We start from the raw sequence: 23,498 nt of genomic DNA on the forward strand, positions 1-23,498 counted from the left end.
TTCCTATGTCTACCTTATATTTCCTACACAATAGGTGTTGCTTTTCTTGTGCTTCATGACGATTTCTCCTAACCTAGACACAACACTAGTAATCATTCACACTACCTTACAGTCAGTAATCTGTCACCAGTCGCTAACAGGTGAACTAAATCCATCATTCTTCAAGACCAACTTCATCCACAGCTCTCCTCTTTGGTGCACAACAGCTGAATACTTTCCTTCAACCAGTGACAAACGATAACTAGACATAACAATGTTAACAAAGAAATACAGTAAATCAAAAGCCTTCTTTCAGGCAATAACTATGCATACAACCACATACCCTAACAAATTTCCAAGTGTTTGCAAACACTGAGACAGAGAAGCCACCTATTACAGTTGTGGTAAGATGCAAAATCTTACATGTTGAGTGAAAACTACCTGATAGCTTGGAACAGCAATGTATGTGAAATGAAGTAAATTTAAATCATCTACCATCCTCTCACAGTCCAAACCAAACCATGCAGCATCATCACTTCTGACACTGGTCTGTGTAAAATAAAATCCAATTGAAAAACAAATGCAATAGCTTCCTATATAATGACAATGTCATTATTCAATTAAGCTACATTACTGCCACTATAGAATTATATATGTTGACATACTACAATTACCATAACAACGCATATGTAACATCTTGCAGTACCTAAAGTATTCCAAGGAAGAGCCACAATATCAATTCACTTCAGGCAATAACATTCAAATAAAACAAATAAAGCAAACAATTCTAATATTACTATAGACTATGACACATTTCAGTCGTTGGGGAGTTCCTGTGGTCTGGCGAACAGTCCATTGACGTCACGATCACCATAATGCCTGCAATCTATATCTAATTGGCTAGTCATTGATTGCAGCGTGGACTACACAGAAACAATTACCTGCTGGGTTGGTGAACACCCAGATGGGGTAAAGAAACCACTTGCCCATCATTGAGAGGCATAACGACACACTATATGATTATCACTAAGCAGTTAAATTCAAGTGTTAAAACTTGTGATTTCTAATCTTTACATGCGTGAGAAACTTGGGTAGTTACATAGCAGAGATATCAAAATGCTGAAATGTTTTATCTTTGCTATTATAAAAATTCTTGCAATGCATTAACTGCAGGAGAAAAAAACAAAAGAGGGGTATCAAATGAACAGCATACTGTTGGCAATATTACAACAAATTTCAATGACCAGCACATGTGTCTTAGACAGACCACTGCTCTCTAATGTAACTTCTGACAAGCTAAATGGTGCAAAAAATCTACTACATGGTGTAACATACATTGCAATAAAACATACAACACAGTATATAAGCAGAACCCTGAGTAGCTGTGACACGCCAGCTAATTACTTCATCAACTACACATTATAAGGTATTGCCATGAATCAAATTCAAAGTTGAGAATCATTATCTTCTGTACAATGTGATATTTTCAGTGTTATTTTATTTTCAGTAAATCCGGTGTGCCTTTTCCTTACCTAATTAAGATAACACCCAAAAATTATTTTCTAACTACAGTACTGTACTCTAATCCACGTGCAGAATGCGCCGATAGAATGGAAGTAACCCGGATACTTCACAAACTCCCGAAAGTTTTGCACACAGTGATGAGTGCCTGTTTAGAGAAACAACGAGCCTCCCTAGAGCAGCCCACAAACGCAAGAGCCAAGGTCCACCATGTCCATGACACCATAAGTAGCGGGCAAGCGGTACTATAGATTTCACGTGACACCCAAAATCTCTTCTTCTGCCACACCAAATTTGTGCCTCGTCTTACTGAAATTAGGATACACTGAAAGAAATTTGCTTCTGAAATACCAAAATTTTAAAACATCAAAAATAACATGATATACAGTATTCTAAAACTAAGTCTCAATTGCCTATAGTAAACTATAATTTTAAAACTATTTCTCTGAAAAAGAATAGACGTAGAGATTGTATAAAAAGTAATAGAAACAAGACTTAGATAATATGAATCTAAATCTTGTTTCCATTACTTTTAATACAATCCCTACATCTATCTTTTTTCAGAGAAAAAGTTTTTAAAATTCTAGTTTGGTAAGTTTTTAGGAGTGCGAAAGCACAACCTACTCCATTAATTAAACAAAGATCTTATAGCCTAACACATTTTCTACATCATACTTGGTCTACATGTACAGTCTCATATCTTGAGCGGGTGGATCTTAGGCTTACAGTGTACTTTTGAAAAATATGCTAAGAGCTATGCAGTGTTTGCGTATAGGTTTGAATCAGAGGTTACATTTAGTTGCAATAATACCACTAGTAAATGAAGCTGTGTTCTACTCGCTTCAGAGCTACGAGCATACATGCATGTAGTTGTGTGTGTGTGTGTGTGTGTGTGTGTGTGTGTGTGTGTGTGTGTGTGTGTGTGTGTGTGTGTGTGTGTGTGTGTGTGTGTGTGTGTGTGTGTGTGTGTGTACTGCAAAATATTTTGATCTCGTGCAAAAGGTCATTGAGATTGGACAAGGAATGTATGCAGATGATTAGCTGTTAGATCTTTTGGTTGTCTACAACAATTTCTAGATGCATGTTTGCATACTTTTAAAGTTTGTGTCCATTGGGGTATGAGTATTAGCGTTAACAGCTAAAGTTCTTGGTGTGAGCAACAAGCAAGCTCACATTTCCATTGATGGCCATGCATCATGTTACAGAATTTGATAAGTTTGTTATCTAGATTGAAACCGCAAAATTCACTAAGTTAGATAGACATATCACTACCAGGAGAATCGAGATGCTATTTTCAGCAGTGTCAACTTTTTCTTTGTCATCATTGCTGGCCAGATGTCATTGAATTTGCTCACATGCATGTGACCGAGCATGTGTACGCGAGTTCCGAGCATCTTGAACAAAAGCTCGACTTCTACACGCGACCGGCTTGTACACATTCGATTGCGGAAGTTTGGTCTTAAATATGATACAGTAGCATAGACAACTGCAAAAATTTCATCGCAGGCCACACCTCTAGCTTGTAACAAACGTCACACGTTCCGATCGCGAGCACTGCAAAGTCAACATTTCGTGAATGAAGCAAGCCGAATTAATTTGCTTTTCCCATAATTCTGCTTGAAGGCGTTGGTATTCTAACTACGTCAAGAAGAGGTATATCGTGTCTGCGATTGCGATGACATTCATGCAATGTCACTTCTAAATGCACTTTTCTTGCATTTGCTCGTGCGATTCTTTGCCTAACTGTAGGCAGGAAACACTACGAGACATGTCAAGAACTCTTGTCGCCTTGCTCGTACACCTAAACTGCTTCCTCTAATGTAAATAGGGTACATAGCAGGAGCTTAATTGTAATTGGCTGCCTGGGTATTGTTTGTTAACAACTGCTTGTTGTTGAACGTAAGTAAGTAGATGATTCAAATCCATTCTACAAATCTTTTCTATTAGATGTTTCTTTTTTCTATCATCAAAAGAATACAGGTTGGCTTATTATACATCGTTTCCCAAAGTTTTAGCTTTAGATATGCCGTAGTCAACGAGTAATGCGTGACGAAAAAGAAGAAGGATGAGAAGGAGGAGGAGGAGGAGGAGGAGGAGGAGGAGGAGGAGGAGGAGGAGGAGGAGGAGGAGGAGGAGGAGGAGGAGAAGGAGAAGGAGGAGGAGGAGGAGAAGAAGAAAAAAGAAGACAAAATCTGGCAAAAATTCCAAAATTGACAAGTGTTTTTCTCCTTCTGAAGACAAGCTGAGATCAATTCAGAAGTAGTCAAGCGTAGTTGAACTTGTAAGGTTTTCTATCTGTTGTTTTCAAGATATTTAGCCTCATTTTAAGGTGATTTCTAAAGGTCTAAATCTGACCACGCCCACAAAACCTGGTCAATCCCTACATACAGAGTACAACCGTACCCTGTGATTAAATCAAAAAATTAAAAGTTGCCTACTTATAGTAATAGTAAATTGCCAGCATTATGATGATATGATACAATCTGATATCACCATATGATATATTGTACCGCACCAAGAATAATGATTTAGCTCTTTCATGGGGGATTATGAATACATACTGACACAACATACTAACAACTGCATACACACATATGCTGACATACCAAGCGATTACAAAAATTAAACACAGGAACTACCAACACGATTTCTTTCCTCAAATGTACCATCTGTAGGCTTCTAGCTAGTCCATTTCAGTTTAGCAGAGTTTAGTGCTCTTTGCAACAAAAATATGGATGTCATGTACATTTGTCGCTTTCTGCATCTTCAACAGTCTTTGAAGTGGTCACAAAAGGAATCACATCGCCTCATTCCAGTCCTTGTCAAATCCTTCTTTTGAGGCGATCTTCAGCATCTTCACATCATATGCTTTCTCCAGATTCCACACATGACATCCATGCAATGCATGGGGAATAATAACTGTACATTGAGAACTGTCATCCTTATACCTTCTCATTCCAACATACTCCTCCCAGTTACTTCTCTTCCTGATTCTTGCAATACGTTGCTTGCTCAGTACAAACACGTCCCTAATGGCACCAAAATGAGTTATTTCTGTTCCTAACGAGGTTGGGTTACCATCCAAGAGAATGATGGCATCGACATGCTACATTTGACATGAACTACCATCAGTAAGCAATTTTGTGAGGACTGTCACGGGTGTTCTGTATCAGCTTGTGGATCAATGATGAGATAATGAAACAGCTACCAGAATGTATAAGGTTAACGTTGTCTATCCCGTCACACATAGTTTACTATATCAAAGTGCTACAATGACCAAGCAGAGACACGGGAAGCTTCCTCCACTTCATCAGCAGATGTTCATGCAAATTGAATCACCCGTCAAGAAACGGTCGTTTCACCAAAATCAAAATATCATGTACAGTACCTGAGAAGTTGACAGATTTTATTTTGGCGATTTGACGTTGCTGTTGGATAATTGATGTAGGCGTCGACCTGTGTGTGTGTGCATGTGTGTGTGTGTGTGTGTGTGTGTGTGTGTGTGTGTGTGTGTGTGTGTGTGTGTGTGTGTGTGTGTGTGTGTGTGTGTGTGTGTGTGTGTGTGTGTGTGTGTGTGTGTGTGGACATGGGTTTCATGGGGAGTTTGCAGTTGACAGCTGCATTCGTGGCCATCACATTTCTGTGGCTTCGTGGTCTCCAGCTATTGATGAAGAATTGCTGTGTAAGCATGAAGAACAAAACCCACATGATTCCTATGCTGTTGCCATTATTTGTTATCACCATGCCTGATGAACGTGGGTGATGACATCACGATAACGTCATACCCCTACGTATATCTCTATCTCGGTGGCCAAAATTATTGGCAGATTTTACATTGGCGGTCGCTGGAAAATCCTACAATCTGCCAAAATAAACTTTGCGCCAATATTTCATCTTATACGGTATACTCAAACTATCTCAAATTCTCTCGGTAAAAAGCAGCAAATGCCTTTCTGCATGCTCTTTCATTTCTTGAATTAAAATCCCACTGTGAATGCATTATAGCATTGCAATTAACACTCATCATATCATTGTTTACCATATCAAATCCATCTCAATCATGTAATCATCTTGCGCAGTTCTTTTTTGACGTCTCAATTCATAATTCGTTCCTACCTGTCTGCATTGTTCTATGCAGATGTCTTATACGAATGCAACATTTAGCCAATCTGACCATATAACCTCCCTCAGACTGTTAAAAGCAGTTGTAGCCTTTGTCAATGATCAATCACAGCAGTGCAGTTCATTGCAAATTGCAGCTTCATAGGGAACTTCAATTATGTCAGCTCCATCTCTACACCATTTCCAGTTCAAATTTGCAAGTAATCACTTCAATTTCATATTCTGTCAGATCGAATGTGCTGGTGCAGTGTACTCACTTCAAGTTCCTATCTTTCAATTCAAATATAAGACTCAGGGGTGGTGGAAGCTCCTTTGAATGGGGGATAGAAATTTCTTAACAGACTGCTGCCATTTTGATTTTAACTGAATATGGTTAGTTTGTCCATTGATTAATCTGTGACAGAAGTAGCTATAGCAGCATGCACACAAATGATCATGAGGATGTATCAAGTGAGTCAACAACAACACCATCCAATATTATGTCTACTTGCAAGCAAGAAAACTTCCAAAGTATTTTCTTCGATCATTGTTTGCTGAAACAAAGTCCAATTACATAGCGTCCAGTATTGGAGGGGCAATGCCCCCAATCCCTATATTAGAGAACATCTCCCCCCCCCCCCCCCCCCGTTCCGTCATCCCTGTAAATTGTCAGTAGTCATGTCAAATTGACATTCTGTCACTTCAATTCATAATTACTAAACTCAAATTAGCATTATAACCAATTTGTTGTTCAACACTTCAGATTCACACTATTAAACTAATTCATTCTCTGGCACTTCAAATTTGTGAGACATTAATTAAAACTTTAATATTTACAGTAGCCAGTTTGCACACATTTTATATTCACCACCACAAGTGGCTCAAGTCTTCCAATCCACCTGTCATTCTCACGTAATTAAGATGAAAATACACCAAGTACAACAAGGGTACTTAGTGCTTGACTACATCAAGTACTGTAAATGCCACTTAACGACACTTACTCAAAGTATTTGTAATATAAATGTTAACCTAATTAATTAATGCAATCGTGAAATAACACTATAAATACATAAAGCATACCATGTCTAAATATCCTCCTGTGAGACTGTGCATTGAATGGTTGTAAGCAAATGGAAAATATGATGCTTCCTACACTCAAAGTAACCGAAGCTGTGTTAATTAAATCCTCACATGTACATGTTAACATCAAAACTACACGTACCTTTCCTGTCACAGCACCAATTAGGTGATGACCACCTTCAATTGTAAGTTGACTATGTAAGCCTTTACACATAATATTACAGTATCTCGTTAGTTACAGCATCTTTTACAATGACAACACACATCAATAACCCAGCCTTGAGGAATTACATAATGATGAAGACAGGCACAGCCTATCAGAGTTAAGTTGCATTGCAAGTATCTACCGATGCACACACATAATTGTAAATCAGAATGTTACCAATTAAATACATCATGATAAATACATATCACCTCCAGCTGTTTCACAGTTGGAATCAACAGATGTTGACAACCAGGCAAAGTAGCAAGTGCTTTGGTCACTATTGAAAGACTGTCTGTTCTCAATTTAGCATCCTAAAGCAAGAAGTAGAGGCAATTTGCAAACTTTAGTACTCCACCGCATGGTACTGCATGACCTGGCAATGTCCAGTTGACCCTAGAAATCGAGCATCCAAGCCAAACAACAAATTAATGTTGGAAACCAAGACATGTTTCAGCTAAAACACAAAAACAAAGTAGACTAAATTATGTTGCAAAAATTTCATGACTAAACCTGGTCAATAAGTTGCAAAATATCGCCAGACGTAATCCCATTGCAAGATTTATTCAAACAGTAGCAAAAGCCAACTGTAATCTTCATTCTGTTAAATGTGTACTAACATCACAGTCGCAATTTCAAAACAAAAATACCAAATCACACCCCACATCCTCAACAACAGAAAAGTCTTTCTCCAATGCAGCTGGAAACTGAATTAGCAGTTCATTTTGTGTCAATCCGCTAAGAATGTAGAGTCTGTGCACCAAAGTAATACCATGCCTGAGACACAAACGATATGACACAAACACAGGTTTTGTACAACAGTCCTTGCCCACTGCATCAAGTATATGAGATCTGATTTTTCCAGTGGAACAAAACTCTTTAAGTCAACAGTACTACCAGCAGATATACCTTCAATATGACATCAGTCATAATCAATTCTTATGCAGCAAAAGGGCAAAACCGCTTGGCTAACCTCTTTCTGGATTTCTAATGTTCGATTGCTTGGTCAACAATTGACTATACTAAAACATAAATCAAAACTACCATAGTTACCACAACATAAAACCCTGTGTACCAATGTCCAAAGCTCAAACTACCTTAATTGCTACAGTATTTGGCTTTACCACAGAACAATTGCTGTGTTCACTTTCATTCAAATGGCTTTTGTATAGTTGATCTATATACTCTACTGGCATTAAAGCTTCTAGCTCCAAATCCCACACATGACTTCTGGAATGTCTAGTAATAACAGAATTGTATAGTAAACACAATGCAACTACCCAATGAAGTCCTTGATTATTACAAATACAGTAAAACCTCATTAAGCTGAACTTCATTAGTCCAGATCCTTGCTAATCCAAACGGTTCTCAGGACTATGCCTCGTTACACCAGACCTAAAATACACTTCGAGGTTCAAAGCTCTGAAAACTGCCACATGTTTATGTGTGGTCTCCACACTGTTTAGATATGCTGTTCACCAGGAAGACTAGGAAAAAGCTGAAGCATGCGCATAAGACACCAACAACTGACAAGAAGTCAGGATGCATTGCAAACCTAATCTTATACCATTTACCAAAGTACAGTTTCAGACATCAGGAAGAACTTTGGAATGAGACTTAGGAGGTCCGCAAAACTCTCAAGCTACAAAAAGCTAAAGAAGACCGTATGTAGTTTGGTCAGTGCACATTCTCTGAAGTAAGGTCTGGAATCTGAGACTACGCGTTTTCGTTAGTCCAAACCACTAAATGAACTTTCTGAGACAAGATTATTATGATTAATGAGGTTATACTGTACAACAGACCTTTTATTAAAGACATGAGCAGCAACATGATTAGTATTTCCAATCTTCATATAATGAATCGGAATATTAATGTCCCTAACAATAAATGAGATTAAGCACTGGTCAAAACTATACATCAACCATCAAAGTGCACAAAAATCCTGAAAATATACCGTATTTCCAAGAATAGTGCCCCATGGGGTACTATTTTTCATAGTTCTGAAACATGGGACATTTATTTAGCATGGGGCACAATTCAAGCATGGGGCATTAATATTTTGCAAGCACAGAGACTGTTGCATATTTGTTTGCATACCATCACACTACACAAACAAACTACCTAATCTAATCTTACAGTTACCCCTTGGCTACGTTCTCTTTTACTTGAGTTGTATTCCTGGCCTGTTGCATATGTTGAATCTTCATCGTCACTTAGAATTTCTATCTGGATGTTCATTTCATCTCAAATGTACACATTGATAGAAGCACATGCATATAACTGGGTTTGAATACTACCCAGTGGGGCACTAATTGAGCATGGGGCACTATACGCGGAAATACGGTAAGGTACAACTTTAATGAAAAACCATTAATAAGATTCCACAAGCATATTCCCGTTCATCCCTCGGCTCCCATACAGAAAACGCACTAGTCCTCATTGATGGGATATATGGATTGGCAACAGAGTTCCTAGCCTCTCATCCAAAGATCCATTCGATAAGACACAGAGTGCATTGACACAAACAATCAATAGATCAATGTGTGTGTGTGTGTGTGTGTGTGTGTGTGTGTGTGTGTGTGTGTGTGTGTGTGTGTGTGTGTGTGTGTGTGTGTGTGTGTGTGCGTGTGTATGCACGTGCACATGCATACGCACGCACACATGCAGTGTTCAGTAATAAAAACTTCGGTAAGCAGACAAGGTTACAGTGCTCAAAACCTTAATTTTATCAACCTTTTTGTATGAATCAGAAACCTGGCCAATGACATGGACCAATATTCAACGCCTCAACAACTTTTCATTTGAGATGCCTTAGGACCATTCTGAGAGTTACAAGATGGGATCACAAATAAACAGATTCGGCCATTAGCAGATGAGGAACCTAGAGAGATACAAATCTGTCGAAGGCATTTACATGGCTAGGCTATGTTGATAGAATGCCCTCACAAAGACATCAGAAACTGTTATTGAGTAGCGAAGTATATGACATCAAACAGCCTGGACATGATGTCAAACAATGGTGAATAGACACAAAACTTGATGTATGATCTAACCACAGTCAAGAAACAACAATCAAGTGCTGGTTCAAGAATACCGAGTCTGAAGAGAAGTGTTGCTTGGCGTAAGCCATTATAGTGGGCAACGTGGCAGGATTCAAGATTCCGGGTTCCAGGTGTGCGTGCGCCTGCATGTATTACAGGAAGCTTACACTAATGAAGTGCATAAAGACCACAGAGTATTAAAATCCTCAATATTCTAGAATCATGAGTCTTGTAAATACGTCTATGTACGTACTTACTTATTTCCTTCCAGTGAGCAAACAATAATCAAATTGAAAGATGACAAATAAACAATCAGTGAACACTTGAATTACACGAAGTCTGTTCTACTTCACTGTTCATCACTGTAACAATTACTTTCACTGGCTGACACTGAATATTCCTACCCAGCAAAATGATAGCTATTCTGACATGTTTTACCCAGCCCTTGCCCTCCCCAATAAAAATTGCCTGTGCTGCTTCTTCTGGAACAACACTGTTGTATATGCAATTCAATAACAGAAGTGATTGTCCTTTATCAAAAACAACCCTCTGGGCATGTATGCACATGCTATCAAACAAGTATTTTTTTGTTCAAGGCTAATAATGCACAACACAGCAAAACACAATAACACACTGCTCTAATTGATATATATATATATATATATATATATATATATATATATATATATATATATATATAATACAAAACAAACATAAACCTGTTGGTCCAGTATTCATTTTCCGGTTTCCATCGTTGTTTCTGACCATAGCTGTCCAAAACTACATGACCATTAACAACAACAAGTGCTCCATCATCAGATGCCACTGATAAAGTGAATTTCTAGATTGACACAAACCATGCATTTATGACAAAATAAAGTAATGTTAAGTAGTTGAAGCTACTATCAGTTACATGTGCTTGTTGTAATACACAAGGGAGATGAAAGCTGTGTCGATATAAATATGAGTCACTAAGAAATTAATGTGCTGGTACCACAAAAATTGTGCAGCAAGCACATACAGATGTTTCACCTTTTTATCACTTCTGTACCTCCATACTGAGTGATCTCTATCTGACCATAGCCAGCAGGAGTGACAACCTGCTTCCAATCATTTGATCTAACCATCAATACTTAAAAGTAAATTTCCATTACCATTCAAAAGTTGACTACGTACAAATTAGATGCCTTCCCTAATGGCAACTCTCGCAACAACCATTGATCACTACCTCGTGAAATAAGCTACAATTCCAGAGCTGAAAATCAACATAAATCACAGCCAGCACAAGCCAGAAGGCACACCTACTGTATGACGATGAAGATGCAGCTGAGATGTTTTAATTAATGCTGCAGAGTCTCGTACCTTTCTTTGAGAAGATGTAACATATTCAATCTAAAACAGTAAAGTAGAGATCATGTACACTGCCACAACATCTGTAAACCAATGGCTTAATTAAGTAAGACAACTTTGCAGTTAACATTTATTACAATTATCAGCAACTTGCAAAGACTGCATAGTTCCTACGGATAAGCAATCCGTGATACAATAAACACTCCATTGAATAAAAATTATAATAAAAACAACCAGGACTCTGATACAAGCTCATTAGTTATATATAATAATTAGCCAACGGGAAGCCTAGACTAATTATCAAGGGCAAAGCCCCAAGAATAAAGATAAATTATTGATGATAATGCTAAACCAGCCATAATTTAAATGATTTGTTGTATGATTAATTGATTACTAGGACTGCTGGCCGGCCATTACTTTTCACTCAAATATAATAAGTGTAAGGAGTGTAGGATTTGATGTGGGTGTTTGTGGTCTCAAGTGATTGTTGTCAAGTGATTGTTGACAGGTCGACAGGGAAGCTAAGTGTTTACAACAAATCACAAACACATCAACCCATTTTGTTCCCACGAGTTAGACAATAAGTCTAGTTTGTTAGTTGTCTCTTTATCCCACCTGGTGATGCTGCTAAATGGCAAAAGAAGTCAATCAAGACCCAAGCGAGGATGATTTTAGCCTCTCGAGGGAAGAGCTAGCCATTGCAACAGGACAGCAAGGAGAGGTTTCTGGAATGTGTTACACGCAAAGATATCATCATCAACCGGCATTGAAAGGGTGCATATGCAAGACTACAGAAGCAAATGACTGGTGGGCAACAAAGACAATTGTAATTTAAAGACTAGTCATAGAAAATTGGCATTCTATCACAATTTGATTTCACGTAATACCAAATTGATTGGACTAATCATTTTCAAATTCACAATATGTCAAACCAAATTGTCCTCCGTCACTTCAAATTTGTGAAGTGTCAATTCAAACTTTCACACACACAAAAAAAAGACAATTCATATTCACCTCAGGAAGTGGCTCACCTCTGCCAATCTACTCTTCGTTCTCACCTAAGAAGTCCATGTACAAATACTTAGTGCTCGTCATACTTGTACATGAACATCTTGAGCAGCATTTATACGGGGGCCCAATAAATTATGTCCCGAGCTCGACCCTGGCCCGTAGTCCTGGGCCCCCGTAGTCTTGGGCATGACCCTGTTCTGTGTTCACAGTCTATAGCCACCATCAGTATCTCAGCTAGATGTGCAGGGTCTGAAGTGAGAGTCAATCGCATGGTCTGTAAACAATGGCGGGGACACAGAAGTGTACTATATATGGACTGATGAAGAGGTGATAGCACTCATGATGAGAGCGTGCAAAATCAGCTCAACGGCATGACTAAAATGACTAAAATTAATTGAAAAGCACGTAAGATGAGTTCACGATTTTCCGCCATAACTGCATGCTTGAACTAGTTAATGATGGGCAAAGCTATATCATGACCGGGCTTGACCCAGCATTCAAAAGTGAGCCGTGCCCGTGGGCCTGGGGCATACCTCAACCCAAATAATTGTCGTGTAAACAGACGGTCCTGGTTCTGCCGGGGTCAGACCTGGGTCCAATAATGTTGTGTAAACGGGGGTTTGTAAGGTGAATTGACAGAGTCAAGCTACTTATTGTGGTGAATATAAAATGTATACAAACTGGCTTCTGTAAAAGTTTGAATTGACGTCTCAAAATTTGAAATGATGGTGAATAAATTTGTTTTGACATGTATTATGAATCTGGAGTGTCCAATAACAAATTTTGTTTGACATAATGCCAAATTGATTTGGACTACACTGATGAATTTGAAGTGACAGAAAGTCAATTTGATATGGTTACTAACAAATTTGAATTGACAAGATCCAAACTTGAAGCTGTGACTACTAGCATATTTGATCTGAGATACCATGAAGTTAAAGTGACTACCACATTTCCTCATTTGAAGTTTTGGTGCCTATATATAACTCAATGGTTTTTAGATTTAGCAAGAAAACAAGGCTGGTGGGAAGATGAGGCCACAGCTACTGGTATTTACTATTGTCAACAAGTGCCCAACAGTGATAAGATGCAAAATGGAAGTAACTTTGTGTTGATCATGCTTGCCACATATCAATTCCAGACTACCTACAATGCAGCAACAAATATCGATAAATTTCCTGTCTTCTGGTCCGAGTCTGCATCATACCCTATGTCAAACCACCACAAGGTTTATTAATCTCTAGTAGAAGTACACATGTTTGTAACGTGTTGTAGGTGTAGACTAGAGGCATTACGGCTGGCACTTATTTGTCCTAACATTATTCAGGACCCAGCAGCTAAATGAGACCAGCAGCAATAGAAAGTCCAGCTCCCAAATGAGGAAATCCAGTACAGTGCTTGCAAATTTGATCTGGAAATTATGTAGATTTGAGAAGCTCACACCAGTCTTCGCAAGTCTGATAAAATCATATAAACAACTGTTGACAAGGAAATACATATATAGAAAACGGTATGATCCACTTCAAAATATGACAAAGGTGACATGTGCAATACTACAGTACATGCAACCCTCCTCTAACTTCTCAAGGACTAGAATTTTTTGTAAGTTGCTGAGATGAATCTGTAACAACACATTTAGAGCATGGCCAAAAACGGACTGAGATCCAATTTTGGGAGTCACAAATGGACGGGGTTCTCTAAAATTCAACCTAACCCCAGCCCTAACCCTAATCCTAGCCCTAACCCTGGTCCATTAGCGGCTGCCACTAATGGACATGAGATCCAATTATTGCCAGGTCCATTATTAACATGACAGGTCAAACTGATGTCTGTACAAACACCATCCATGATGTCATATGTTTCCAGTTTTATCTTGTTCCTTCAATTTTGCAACCTACACTACAATGTACACAGTTCTACTACATTGTAACCTCATAACTATTGCTAACCTTTACACAAGCAAGCTGACAAGCCGTATAGTGGGTAGATTTGTTTCACACTCACAAATCACTACTATGAATAAGCTTTGTGGTAAGCCTGCTAGGATAACCTTCTATTGTTTCCACATCCACTTCAATAACCTAGCTGGCAATCACTGGCAAATAAATAAAACAAAATCAGCATAATAATCAGAGATAACCAAAATAACTCACATATGAATGACGTAAGGCTCGTCAGACAAGAAAAATTTAAAACTAAACTAAGTAAATAGAAGTGCTAAAATAATGTACCATCAGTTCAGTCTTCGTAATCTTCAATCGAGCATAACCAACAAGATTTAATGCGTCATTCTGCTTATTCTCAGTTCTGTATGCACTCCATGCTGGTGAGCGAATCCACGATTCAGCATCCTAATCATTGTAGAGTATGCATGTAGAAAAACAGCAAATCCATGGAGACAATCCTTCCTTACATAAGTTGGTTGTCCAAAATTTCCAGACACAACATATACTGGACATTGTGGATTCACAAACACATTAGTCTTCCTTGTTTCAGGTCTAAGCTTTAGCACAGGAAATGTTCTCTGCATGCAACAACATTTCAATACAAATAAATAAATACATCACCAATTTTGAATGTACAATCCAACCTGATACATGTGATCATGTGCAGACACAACCAAATCAACCTTGTATTTAAACATCAGTGGCTCTAAGACAGTTCGATACTCTCTCCAGTAGTCAAACGTATTTGCACGAGCACCATATTTCCCACTTGAATAAAGAGGGACATGAAAAATGACAATTATCCAAGGACGCATGTGCCGTTTTGTAACAGCTTTCTGCAATTCCATTTCTAAGTAAACAAACCAGTTACAGTAGACAACTATCGCTCTCTCCCTCTTCCTTCACATCCCCTTTCTCTCCCATCCTCTCCCTCCTCCCTCACATCCCCTTTCTCTCCCATCCTCTCCCTCCCTCCCTCCCTCACATCCCCTTTCTCTCCCTCCCTCACATCCCTTTCACTCCCTCCCTCACATCCCCTTTCTCTCCCATCCTCTCCCACCCTCCCTCCCTCTCCCATCCTCTCCCACCCTGCCTCCCTCCCTCCTCCCTCCCATGGTATCAGGAGTAACGGATTACCACATCACTGACTCATTCATGGAAGCAGACTGAGATGGTGGCAAACTTCACATTTGATCATCCTGTCATAAACTGGGGCGCATCAGACCTCTATGAAAAGTTCAAATGATTCAGAGAACATGTCAATTTTGTCCTCGATGGCCCAGTCAGCAAGGCAAAAAAGAAAGAGAAAGCAAGCTGGCTTGGCATGTGGATCAGGCATGAAGGCCGCGAGGTATACAAAACCCTCACATGGGAGGATGACGAAAAGAAGACCCCACCAAGATACTCGACAAAGTAAAAAATAATGTTAGCCCGTGGAAAAAGAAATGCATCACACATTTCCAATTCCAGAAACGGAATCAAAATTTTAGTTGGTGAGAGCTTTAACACATTCTTGAAAGAATTGCGCTTACTTGCAATGGACTGCATTTTCATAGACAATGACGATGTCCTTAGACAGGATCATTGTGGGGGTTCTCACAAGATGGGACAAGAGCGCCTCCTAAATTAAGGAGAGGGTCTCACACTAGACAAAGCTATCCACACTGCATGCCAGTACAAACTGTCTCAACAACATCTGAGTGAGGTGAGAACACTAGAGTACACGTGACGGGCACAGCAGCGTCACCACCCAAAGGTGACACCAATAAGACCAAAGCTTTCAAAAACACCAGCACCACAGATATGTCTAAGAAAAGAAGAGACCCAGGCAACAAAGAAAAACACACATGCAGCAGCAGTGAAAAGGAGGCGACCCATGTCCGAACCAACGGTAAACGCCCTGCTATAAGTTCACAATGCACGTTTTGCGATAAGAAAAACCGCTGGCATACTGTATGCAGGAAGAGGCTGGCTGCCGAGATAACTTCTACAATCCAACAAGGAACCAAGCACACTGTCTAGCAGTGACAGAGAGGACACACTAAACGATGAATACGCCCCCATCTTACAAAAGAGCGATCTTAAACATCAATACAGTTTCATCCTCTAGGGATGGTCGTCCCGACAAATGGCAGACCACTCATCAAACAGGCGGAAAGGACATACTTTTCAGAATCGACACAGATGCAAGGTGCAATGTGATGACCAGAGAAACATACAAAACATTCCCCAGCCCTGGAACACTGAGGAAATCAAACAAAATTTTGTACTCCTTCATCAATCATAGGCTCCACCCTGTAGGCATTACCAGGCTTCTTATCAGACACAATGACACCAACAACAAAAAGAGTTCGACGTGGTCACTCTACAACAGATAGATGTAATCTCAGGAGACTTGGCCAGAAGTTGGGATTGATCAAATGAATCCATGAACTAGACTTGTGAACAACAGTGCCTCACAAAAACTAGGAGTTCCCGAACCTAGCCAACATCACTGGGACCGACCCTTCCTGAGACCTACTCAATTAAAATTAATCCTGGAGTTAGAAGAACCATTCATGAGGAGACAGCCAGCAGCCTTACAAGAAAGAGTAATCAAGAAGCTGAGAGAAATGGAAAGTGATAGCCACATTGTGAAGATTGGCCAACAGAATTGGCGAGCTCAATGGTCGTTTCCCTCAATAACAACAAAGTGCGCATACCTATGCAATGATCCAAGCAACCTCAACAAAGTCATCAAAAGAAAACATCACCCCATGAAAACAGTTGAGGAGGTGATTAACAACATTCCCAATGCCACAATTTTTTCAGTCCTAGACGCTAAGTCTGTGTTTCTCCAGATCGTACTCGATCACGATCATACCTACAGACGGCCTTAACATGCCAACTGGCCAGTATAGGTGGCTTAGACTAACCTTTGGAGTCAAGTGCGCCCCACAAATATTCCAAAGAATAATGGATGAAATGCTGCAAGGCATCGAGGGGGCCATGGCAATCATAGATGACATTTTCATCGCCAGTCGAGACAGAGATCATCTAGACCTCATCCTCCGCAGTGTCATTGAGAAAGGAACACAGTGCAATTAGAAACTCAATTTTGGAAGTACAAAGTACGTATAACGTTTGTCCTGAATGTCAGGCACCTAATCACCACAGAAGGCCTACAACAGGACCCAGGGAAAGTACAAGCCATCACAGCAATGCCTGCTCCCCAAAGCAAGGAGGAAGTAAAGCGTTTCCTAGGGTTCATGGCCTACCTGTCCAAATTCATCCCAAACCTAACAACGTTGACGAATCCCTGAGGGCATTACTGAAAGCAAACTATGACTTCACCTGGCAGCCAGCACATCACCAAAGCTTTGAAAAGCTGAAGGATCTGTGCAGCCATCCACTGTTTAGCATACCTCAACGTGCGAGAACTGGTGAAGATACAGTGTGATACAAGCAGCAAAGGACTTGGAGCAATTTTACTACAGAGGGCAAACCACTAGTGTACACCTCACAGACCATGTCTAATGCAGAACAAAAATACGCACAAATCGACAAAGAAATGTTACCTATTCTGAATGCAACTTCAAACTTTCATCAGTACGTGTTCAGCAAGCACGTAACCGTGCACAATGATCATAAGCTGCTGAAGAGCGATACATGAACCCCACTTAGAAATGGTCAAGTGTAAGCAGAGAGCTCGTGATGTCCTCTTTTGGCCAACTATGAATGCAAGCATTGAGAACACTGTCCGCAACTGCTGCCACTGTGCCGAAGTGCCAACCCGACCCTCTGCAGAATCCCTTCAACCACTGACGGTTCCCAACTGCTTTTCGTCAAAGTGGGCATCGATTTGTTTCAGTTTAAGTCAGAGCAGTACTATTGGTCGACTGTTATTCTTAAGTTTTTTTTATCAACGTAGACGGACTGAAACAGTTATCGACAGCCTCCGTTGTACTAGCACTGAAGATGCAGTTCTGCCGGTACGGCATACCAGAAACATTACGGAGCAACAATGGACAACAACTCTGCTCCAAAGAATTCAAGTTGTTTCGCAACTACTTAGCAATTCATCTTATCACATGCAGCACGCACAACCAGCAGAGCAATGGTGCAGTGGAAAGAGAAATCCAGACAGTAAAAAATGTGGAAGAAAGCTGTGGATAACGACAAGGCGCTCCTGGACTACCACTCTACACCGGTAACAGGCCTCAATGAGTCCCCAGCACAACTTCTGATGGGTAGACATTCACGGAAACTGCTTCCCATAGAACAGCAACTCCTACAAGCAACACAGCATGATCCATCTCAAGTAAGACAGCACTTCCGACAAAAAAATGTAAACAGTACAACTACCACGATCAGAAACTTAGAGTCATGCCACTACCTGAGCTGAAACCAGGAGACCTGGTAAAATGTCCACCGCTTCCAAGGACCTCAAAAGTCAGACACCACAAATGCCCAACTCATTGGTAGTCAGGTGTGATAGCAATGGGCAGAAGTAATGACGAAATCGTGGGCAACTGCACAAGTCAACACTGGTAGCAAATCAACATTGCAAAACTGCTGCCACTGAGCCATTGGGGTCTGCTGCCAGCCATTGGAGTCTGCTACTAGCCATTGGATGGTACCGCCTAGTGAACTGGGGCACACCAAATGTCACCTAACAGCTCAACAGGGCCACCACCATCTAGTCCTCTGCAAAGTTTGTCAGTATCACCTGCATCAGATCCTTCTTATCCGGTCTCAGTAGGATACAGAACAAAGTTGGGGAGAATGGTGAAGTCACCAACAAGATTGGATCTGTGACAACCCCTTCCACAATGTAAGTACTGTATGTAGTTAGCAAGTGGTAGTAGTCACATGACCAATAGTGGTGAAGTCACCAACAAGATTGGATCTGTGACAACCCCTTCCACAATGTAAGTACTATATGTAGTTAGTAAGTGGTAGTAGTCACATGACCAATAGCATGCCTATCACATGACCTAAATATACATAGTTCTTTGTAACTTGTACTCAACTAGTAATAGAGCTATTTCACAGAGATGATGTGATTCATTACTGTGTGACACATCACAATGGTCTTTGTACGCTTAAACTCAGACATCGCCTCCAGGAGGTACGAAACTGAATAGATGACATTCCAAGAGCAAGAGAAGCCAGTTTGAGCCATTGTACATAATTGACTCAGCCAGCATCTTTACCCCCTCAACCAAACACTTCAATGACGAAAGGACAAAAGGGATGAATCTAAAGCCATTTACAGGCACTTATTATTTTTTGCCCTCTCTCGTTCTGCTGTTATGTTGGAAGAGCACTTTAATATATTTCTAGCACATGGATGGGCAATTGTAATGTCTAACAAAGCTTTCCATCAACATAATCGTAAACTGCTACATCTGGTCTTTGCTTTCCTTCAAACTGATCAGTCAGTTCTTTTCGAAATAAAACTAAAATGAAGATAGCATTTAAACATTGTCCACGTCGTTATCATAACGATAAATAGCTCCTCCTCAACATTTGCAAAGGAGCACATGATATCCAAAACTATCTATTGGTTTACTGCATTGCGGAATGCACCAGTTTGCATCATAGTAGGAAATCATGACACTTCACTATCCCAAAAATTCCAGAGGGATCAAGAATTTATCCTTCAAAAGACCAAGAGAATAGTCAGGCAGTGCAAGACAATGCAAAAAAGGATTATGAAAAAGCCAACAAGTTTTGTGAAAATGATAAGACATGTCCATACTGGTACAGTCGCGTGCCACTTATCTGACGTTCACTTATCGGACACAATGGTTACCCGACAGGTCAAGCTTGTCACGTGTGTGATCACAGTGCTGGTCAGCTGCATACGTGTACATACATGCGCATCCACGTCATGTCAGTTGTTTCTTGAAACAAGTTTGAGAGTGAGTTCAACTATTTCTTCTCGTTGCATTCTACATCTACATTCATTCTACATCTACATTCAGTATACCTAATGTGAAAAAATGCTGAGTTACAATAGTTGAGTTCGTAACAGCTTCAGTTATCCAACATTTTCACTTACCCAACAGATGTCCGGTCCCGAGGGGTCAGATAAGTGACACGTGACTGTAATTAAGACCTCCAATAGTACAGCCTTCTTTTCCAGACCCAATGCTGAAGTAACTGCCCCTTCACCAACACAAGAGGAATATCTGACAAGCCCCACAAGGCTGTGTACCCAAACACCATAAACTCCAAGTGAAACAAAAATTACACAAACGTTATCCATGAGAAATACCACGGCATGTACTAGCAGAATGGGAGCTGTTTGGACAAGGCAGAAAGCCATTCAGCATCCTTGGCAAATTGTCCCAGACTCTTTGCCATAAGGAGAGATCAGAGCCGGAGTGCTGTCACTTTTTGCTGTCAAAGATCTCCACAGCTACCTGCTATACATAGATGTTAACTACTGGCACAAGTTAATTAACACAGTATAACTGATGATCAGCATCTGGCATTATTCACCCTTCTTAATCGGCTCAGTCAACTAAAGTTATGAAACTAAACTTCAGCTAGATGCTTGTCCAATTTCACTGTTCACTCTCCGTCTAACATTGAAGGTAAGGGCAGAACACACATAAATAGAGGATCTTGGTTTGATCTCATCATATAATTCCTGAACTAACTTCCTGGTGTGCAAGAATGGATGCAAAGCCAAAGGAAACAGCTTGTGCAGCAGACTTTCATCAACTAAACCAGGGAGTGTTGAGAAAGGTACACCCACTGCACACAGTTGCATGACAATACACTAGAGCTACTTGACCAGCAAATTGGATACTAACTGTGACTTTTATCAGATGCCTGACTAAGAGTGCCAGCCACCTTTGAAGTTGAGCTTTTATTTGTAAAGCAAGACCAAATTCAAAGCAAGTGTAAGACATGAGACAGAGAATTAACCTGCTGTGACTTTTCTTTGTCTCTGCAGCCATAAGTGAACTCAGAAAGACACAAAAAATAAGCATATGTGAATTACATTTTTTATAATAAATTAAAACTACACCAAAAAACAAGTATCTCAAAGCAAAACAGAGCAATACAACAAAAACCATCTGTATTACTGTGCAAGTTGATGATGAGGCAGCAACCATTCATTATTATTCATAGAGATGTTCACAGCAAATACCCGCTTAATTGGTTGTGGAGGTCACACTGGCTACTAGGAAGTCATCTCAATTATGAAAGTCAGTGGAAGAAGAAATTGACTTGGTAATGCTGTTGTACTTAACACACAAACGGTTAAAGAAATAGTATGCAACACATAGAGATGGTTATGCTTAGTCGTGATGTGATGTAGTTTGTTCGTGTGTAGCTTATGTCTGCCCTCAAGTGGGAACTGTACCTCATTTAGGTGCGGAGAAAATACATTATTATTACTGTGTACTGTATGAAACAATGCCACAGCATTCCTTTATCTGCTAAAACAAGAGACTATACAGCTTTCATTAAAAGGGACATTGACACGAAAAATTGAAAATTAATTTAAATTTTTATATGATAGTTCTAAAGGTGTACATACCCGGAAATTAATTTTAGATTTTAAAAGTAAGGTTTCTATACAAAAAGTGTGCCGTAATGTGCTTTCGGTTTATCGCATCCGGTTTCGAGCAGTAGATTTGAGGCGTGGACATATGATGTAAAAGTGAGAATGAATGTGTTTAGCAAAAAATGTTTCAATGACTAGCTCAGGCAGTGAACGTGACAGAGCAAAAGGCTCTAGTGATGCAGACGGCGGCGGTCTCAAGAAAGCTTTGTGCGATCATACTCTTTATGAGGTATGATCGTTAGCGGACAAAACACCATTGTTTACGGTTATGTCAGCCTTTGAAATCGTCGTTGTATGATGGTTTGAAATGGTCTGTGTGCGTAGAACTTTCAGTACTGTATGGAGTAGATACTGGTGATGTGGAGAATGGCTCGGAAGACGACAAAAGTGAAGCCGTAATATAGGTGGAGCTGTCTAACTTTGAGTTTGTCGCCAGTGAGACGCCATTGCTGGTAGCACCCAAAGACAAGCAAAACGAACGACTACTTGATTTATCATGGTAGTAAACAGTTCAGGCTAATATTACAAGTCATGTAGTGGAACTATCAATTTTGCTCAGGTGTACAACTATGTACCTGTGGTTGCTACTTCTGGTCATCATTGTGGGTGTTGCCAGGACATATTTAGAAGTAACTGACAAAACTGCATCACTGAACACCCAGGATTCTCTGGTGTCTGCCTAGATGTGTGGGTTCTGCAGACTGCATACAGCAGGACTATGGCATTGCATAAAACTGATCCTCCTCCAATTCATGAGAAACAATACTAAGTAATTCTACTCAAAAATGGATTTCTGTGCTGCACAGGAGATATACAGATATACATCTTACCATTAATTAGCAAGATGGTGTAAACTGGCTGTCATGCCTCTTGTCAGCAGATAGAAGATTCTGTACCACTGTATAACTTGTTCAGTGACTCATAGTTCATCACTATATGTACACTTCTGTAAAGTCTAAATACAACCCACTGTCTTTCTTTCACGTTTTTCGTATGCCAATCTCATCTTTCTTGGTTTTTCCAACTGCTCAGCCTTTGCACTGTCTTAATCAGTATGCACGTTATTTGTCTCAATTTCAAGCTCGGTAGCCTAAACTAAATTGCTTGCACAATCCTGGCTCATCTTCAAAGTAGTCTGCTTCGAAATAACGACTACACAAGACGGAAGAATCACTTGCAGCTTCCCAGCAATCTCTCATTTGTCTGACTTGTTCTGCCAATGCACTTTCGTCTTCGTTTGGGGTCTTTGGAAACTGAAAGAGCCTTACACCTTTCACCGTACTATAGCACGCAGCTGCCACACATAATCTAACCATTCTAACCGTAGCACATGCTTGAGTCTTGTGTGTTACCTATTTCCTTTGCGCTACCGCAACATCCGTTCTCACTTTTACGTCATATGTACACACCCCAAATCTGCTCCTCAAACCGGATGCAATAAACTGGAAGCACATTAAGGTGCAATTTTCTTATAGAAACCTTGCTTTTAAAAATCTAAAATTATTTTTCGTGGTATGTATGCCTTTAGAGCTATCGTATAAAAATTTTAAAATAATTTTTGATTTTAACATTTCAGTGACCCTTTAAAGGCACTGTTCATTCGAGAACGATATTCTGTCAAGAAAATTAAGATGGTAGGCAGTTAACAAAAACAGATGAGCAGGTTATTAAAATCCACAACCACATCACAATATGCACAA

General features: G+C 39.9%; 1 protein-coding gene across 1 annotated transcript in view; it reads right to left on the reverse strand.

Moving 5' to 3' along the window:
- The window catches only part of LOC134190582 (uncharacterized), a 32,654-nt gene that overhangs the window by 8,957 nt on the left and 199 nt on the right, over nt 1–23,498 (reverse strand). Inside the window, exons 3-25 of the mRNA XM_062659036.1 lie at nt 14,876–15,081; nt 14,699–14,809; nt 14,517–14,636; nt 11,230–11,316; nt 11,101–11,165; nt 10,957–11,043; nt 10,838–10,895; nt 10,644–10,765; nt 8,686–8,760; nt 7,981–8,122; nt 7,857–7,905; nt 7,717–7,792; nt 7,544–7,660; nt 7,397–7,484; nt 7,260–7,340; nt 7,096–7,197; nt 6,955–7,024; nt 6,824–6,885; nt 6,682–6,750; nt 421–528; nt 323–369; nt 128–241; nt 14–73 (exon numbers count right to left, since the gene is read on the reverse strand). Coding sequence (XP_062515020.1) covers nt 14–73; nt 128–241; nt 323–369; nt 421–528; nt 6,682–6,750; nt 6,824–6,885; nt 6,955–7,024; nt 7,096–7,197; nt 7,260–7,340; nt 7,397–7,484; nt 7,544–7,660; nt 7,717–7,792; nt 7,857–7,905; nt 7,981–8,122; nt 8,686–8,760; nt 10,644–10,765; nt 10,838–10,895; nt 10,957–11,043; nt 11,101–11,165; nt 11,230–11,316; nt 14,517–14,636; nt 14,699–14,809; nt 14,876–15,079 — 2,114 coding nt within the window. The 5' untranslated portion in view covers nt 15,080–15,081. The remainder of the gene's footprint in view (nt 1–13; nt 74–127; nt 242–322; nt 370–420; nt 529–6,681; nt 6,751–6,823; nt 6,886–6,954; nt 7,025–7,095; nt 7,198–7,259; nt 7,341–7,396; nt 7,485–7,543; nt 7,661–7,716; nt 7,793–7,856; nt 7,906–7,980; nt 8,123–8,685; nt 8,761–10,643; nt 10,766–10,837; nt 10,896–10,956; nt 11,044–11,100; nt 11,166–11,229; nt 11,317–14,516; nt 14,637–14,698; nt 14,810–14,875; nt 15,082–23,498) is intronic.

Source organism: Corticium candelabrum, chromosome 15 (genome assembly GCF_963422355.1).
Source record: "Corticium candelabrum chromosome 15, ooCorCand1.1, whole genome shotgun sequence".
Classification (NCBI taxonomy): domain Eukaryota; kingdom Metazoa; phylum Porifera; class Homoscleromorpha; order Homosclerophorida; family Plakinidae; genus Corticium; species Corticium candelabrum.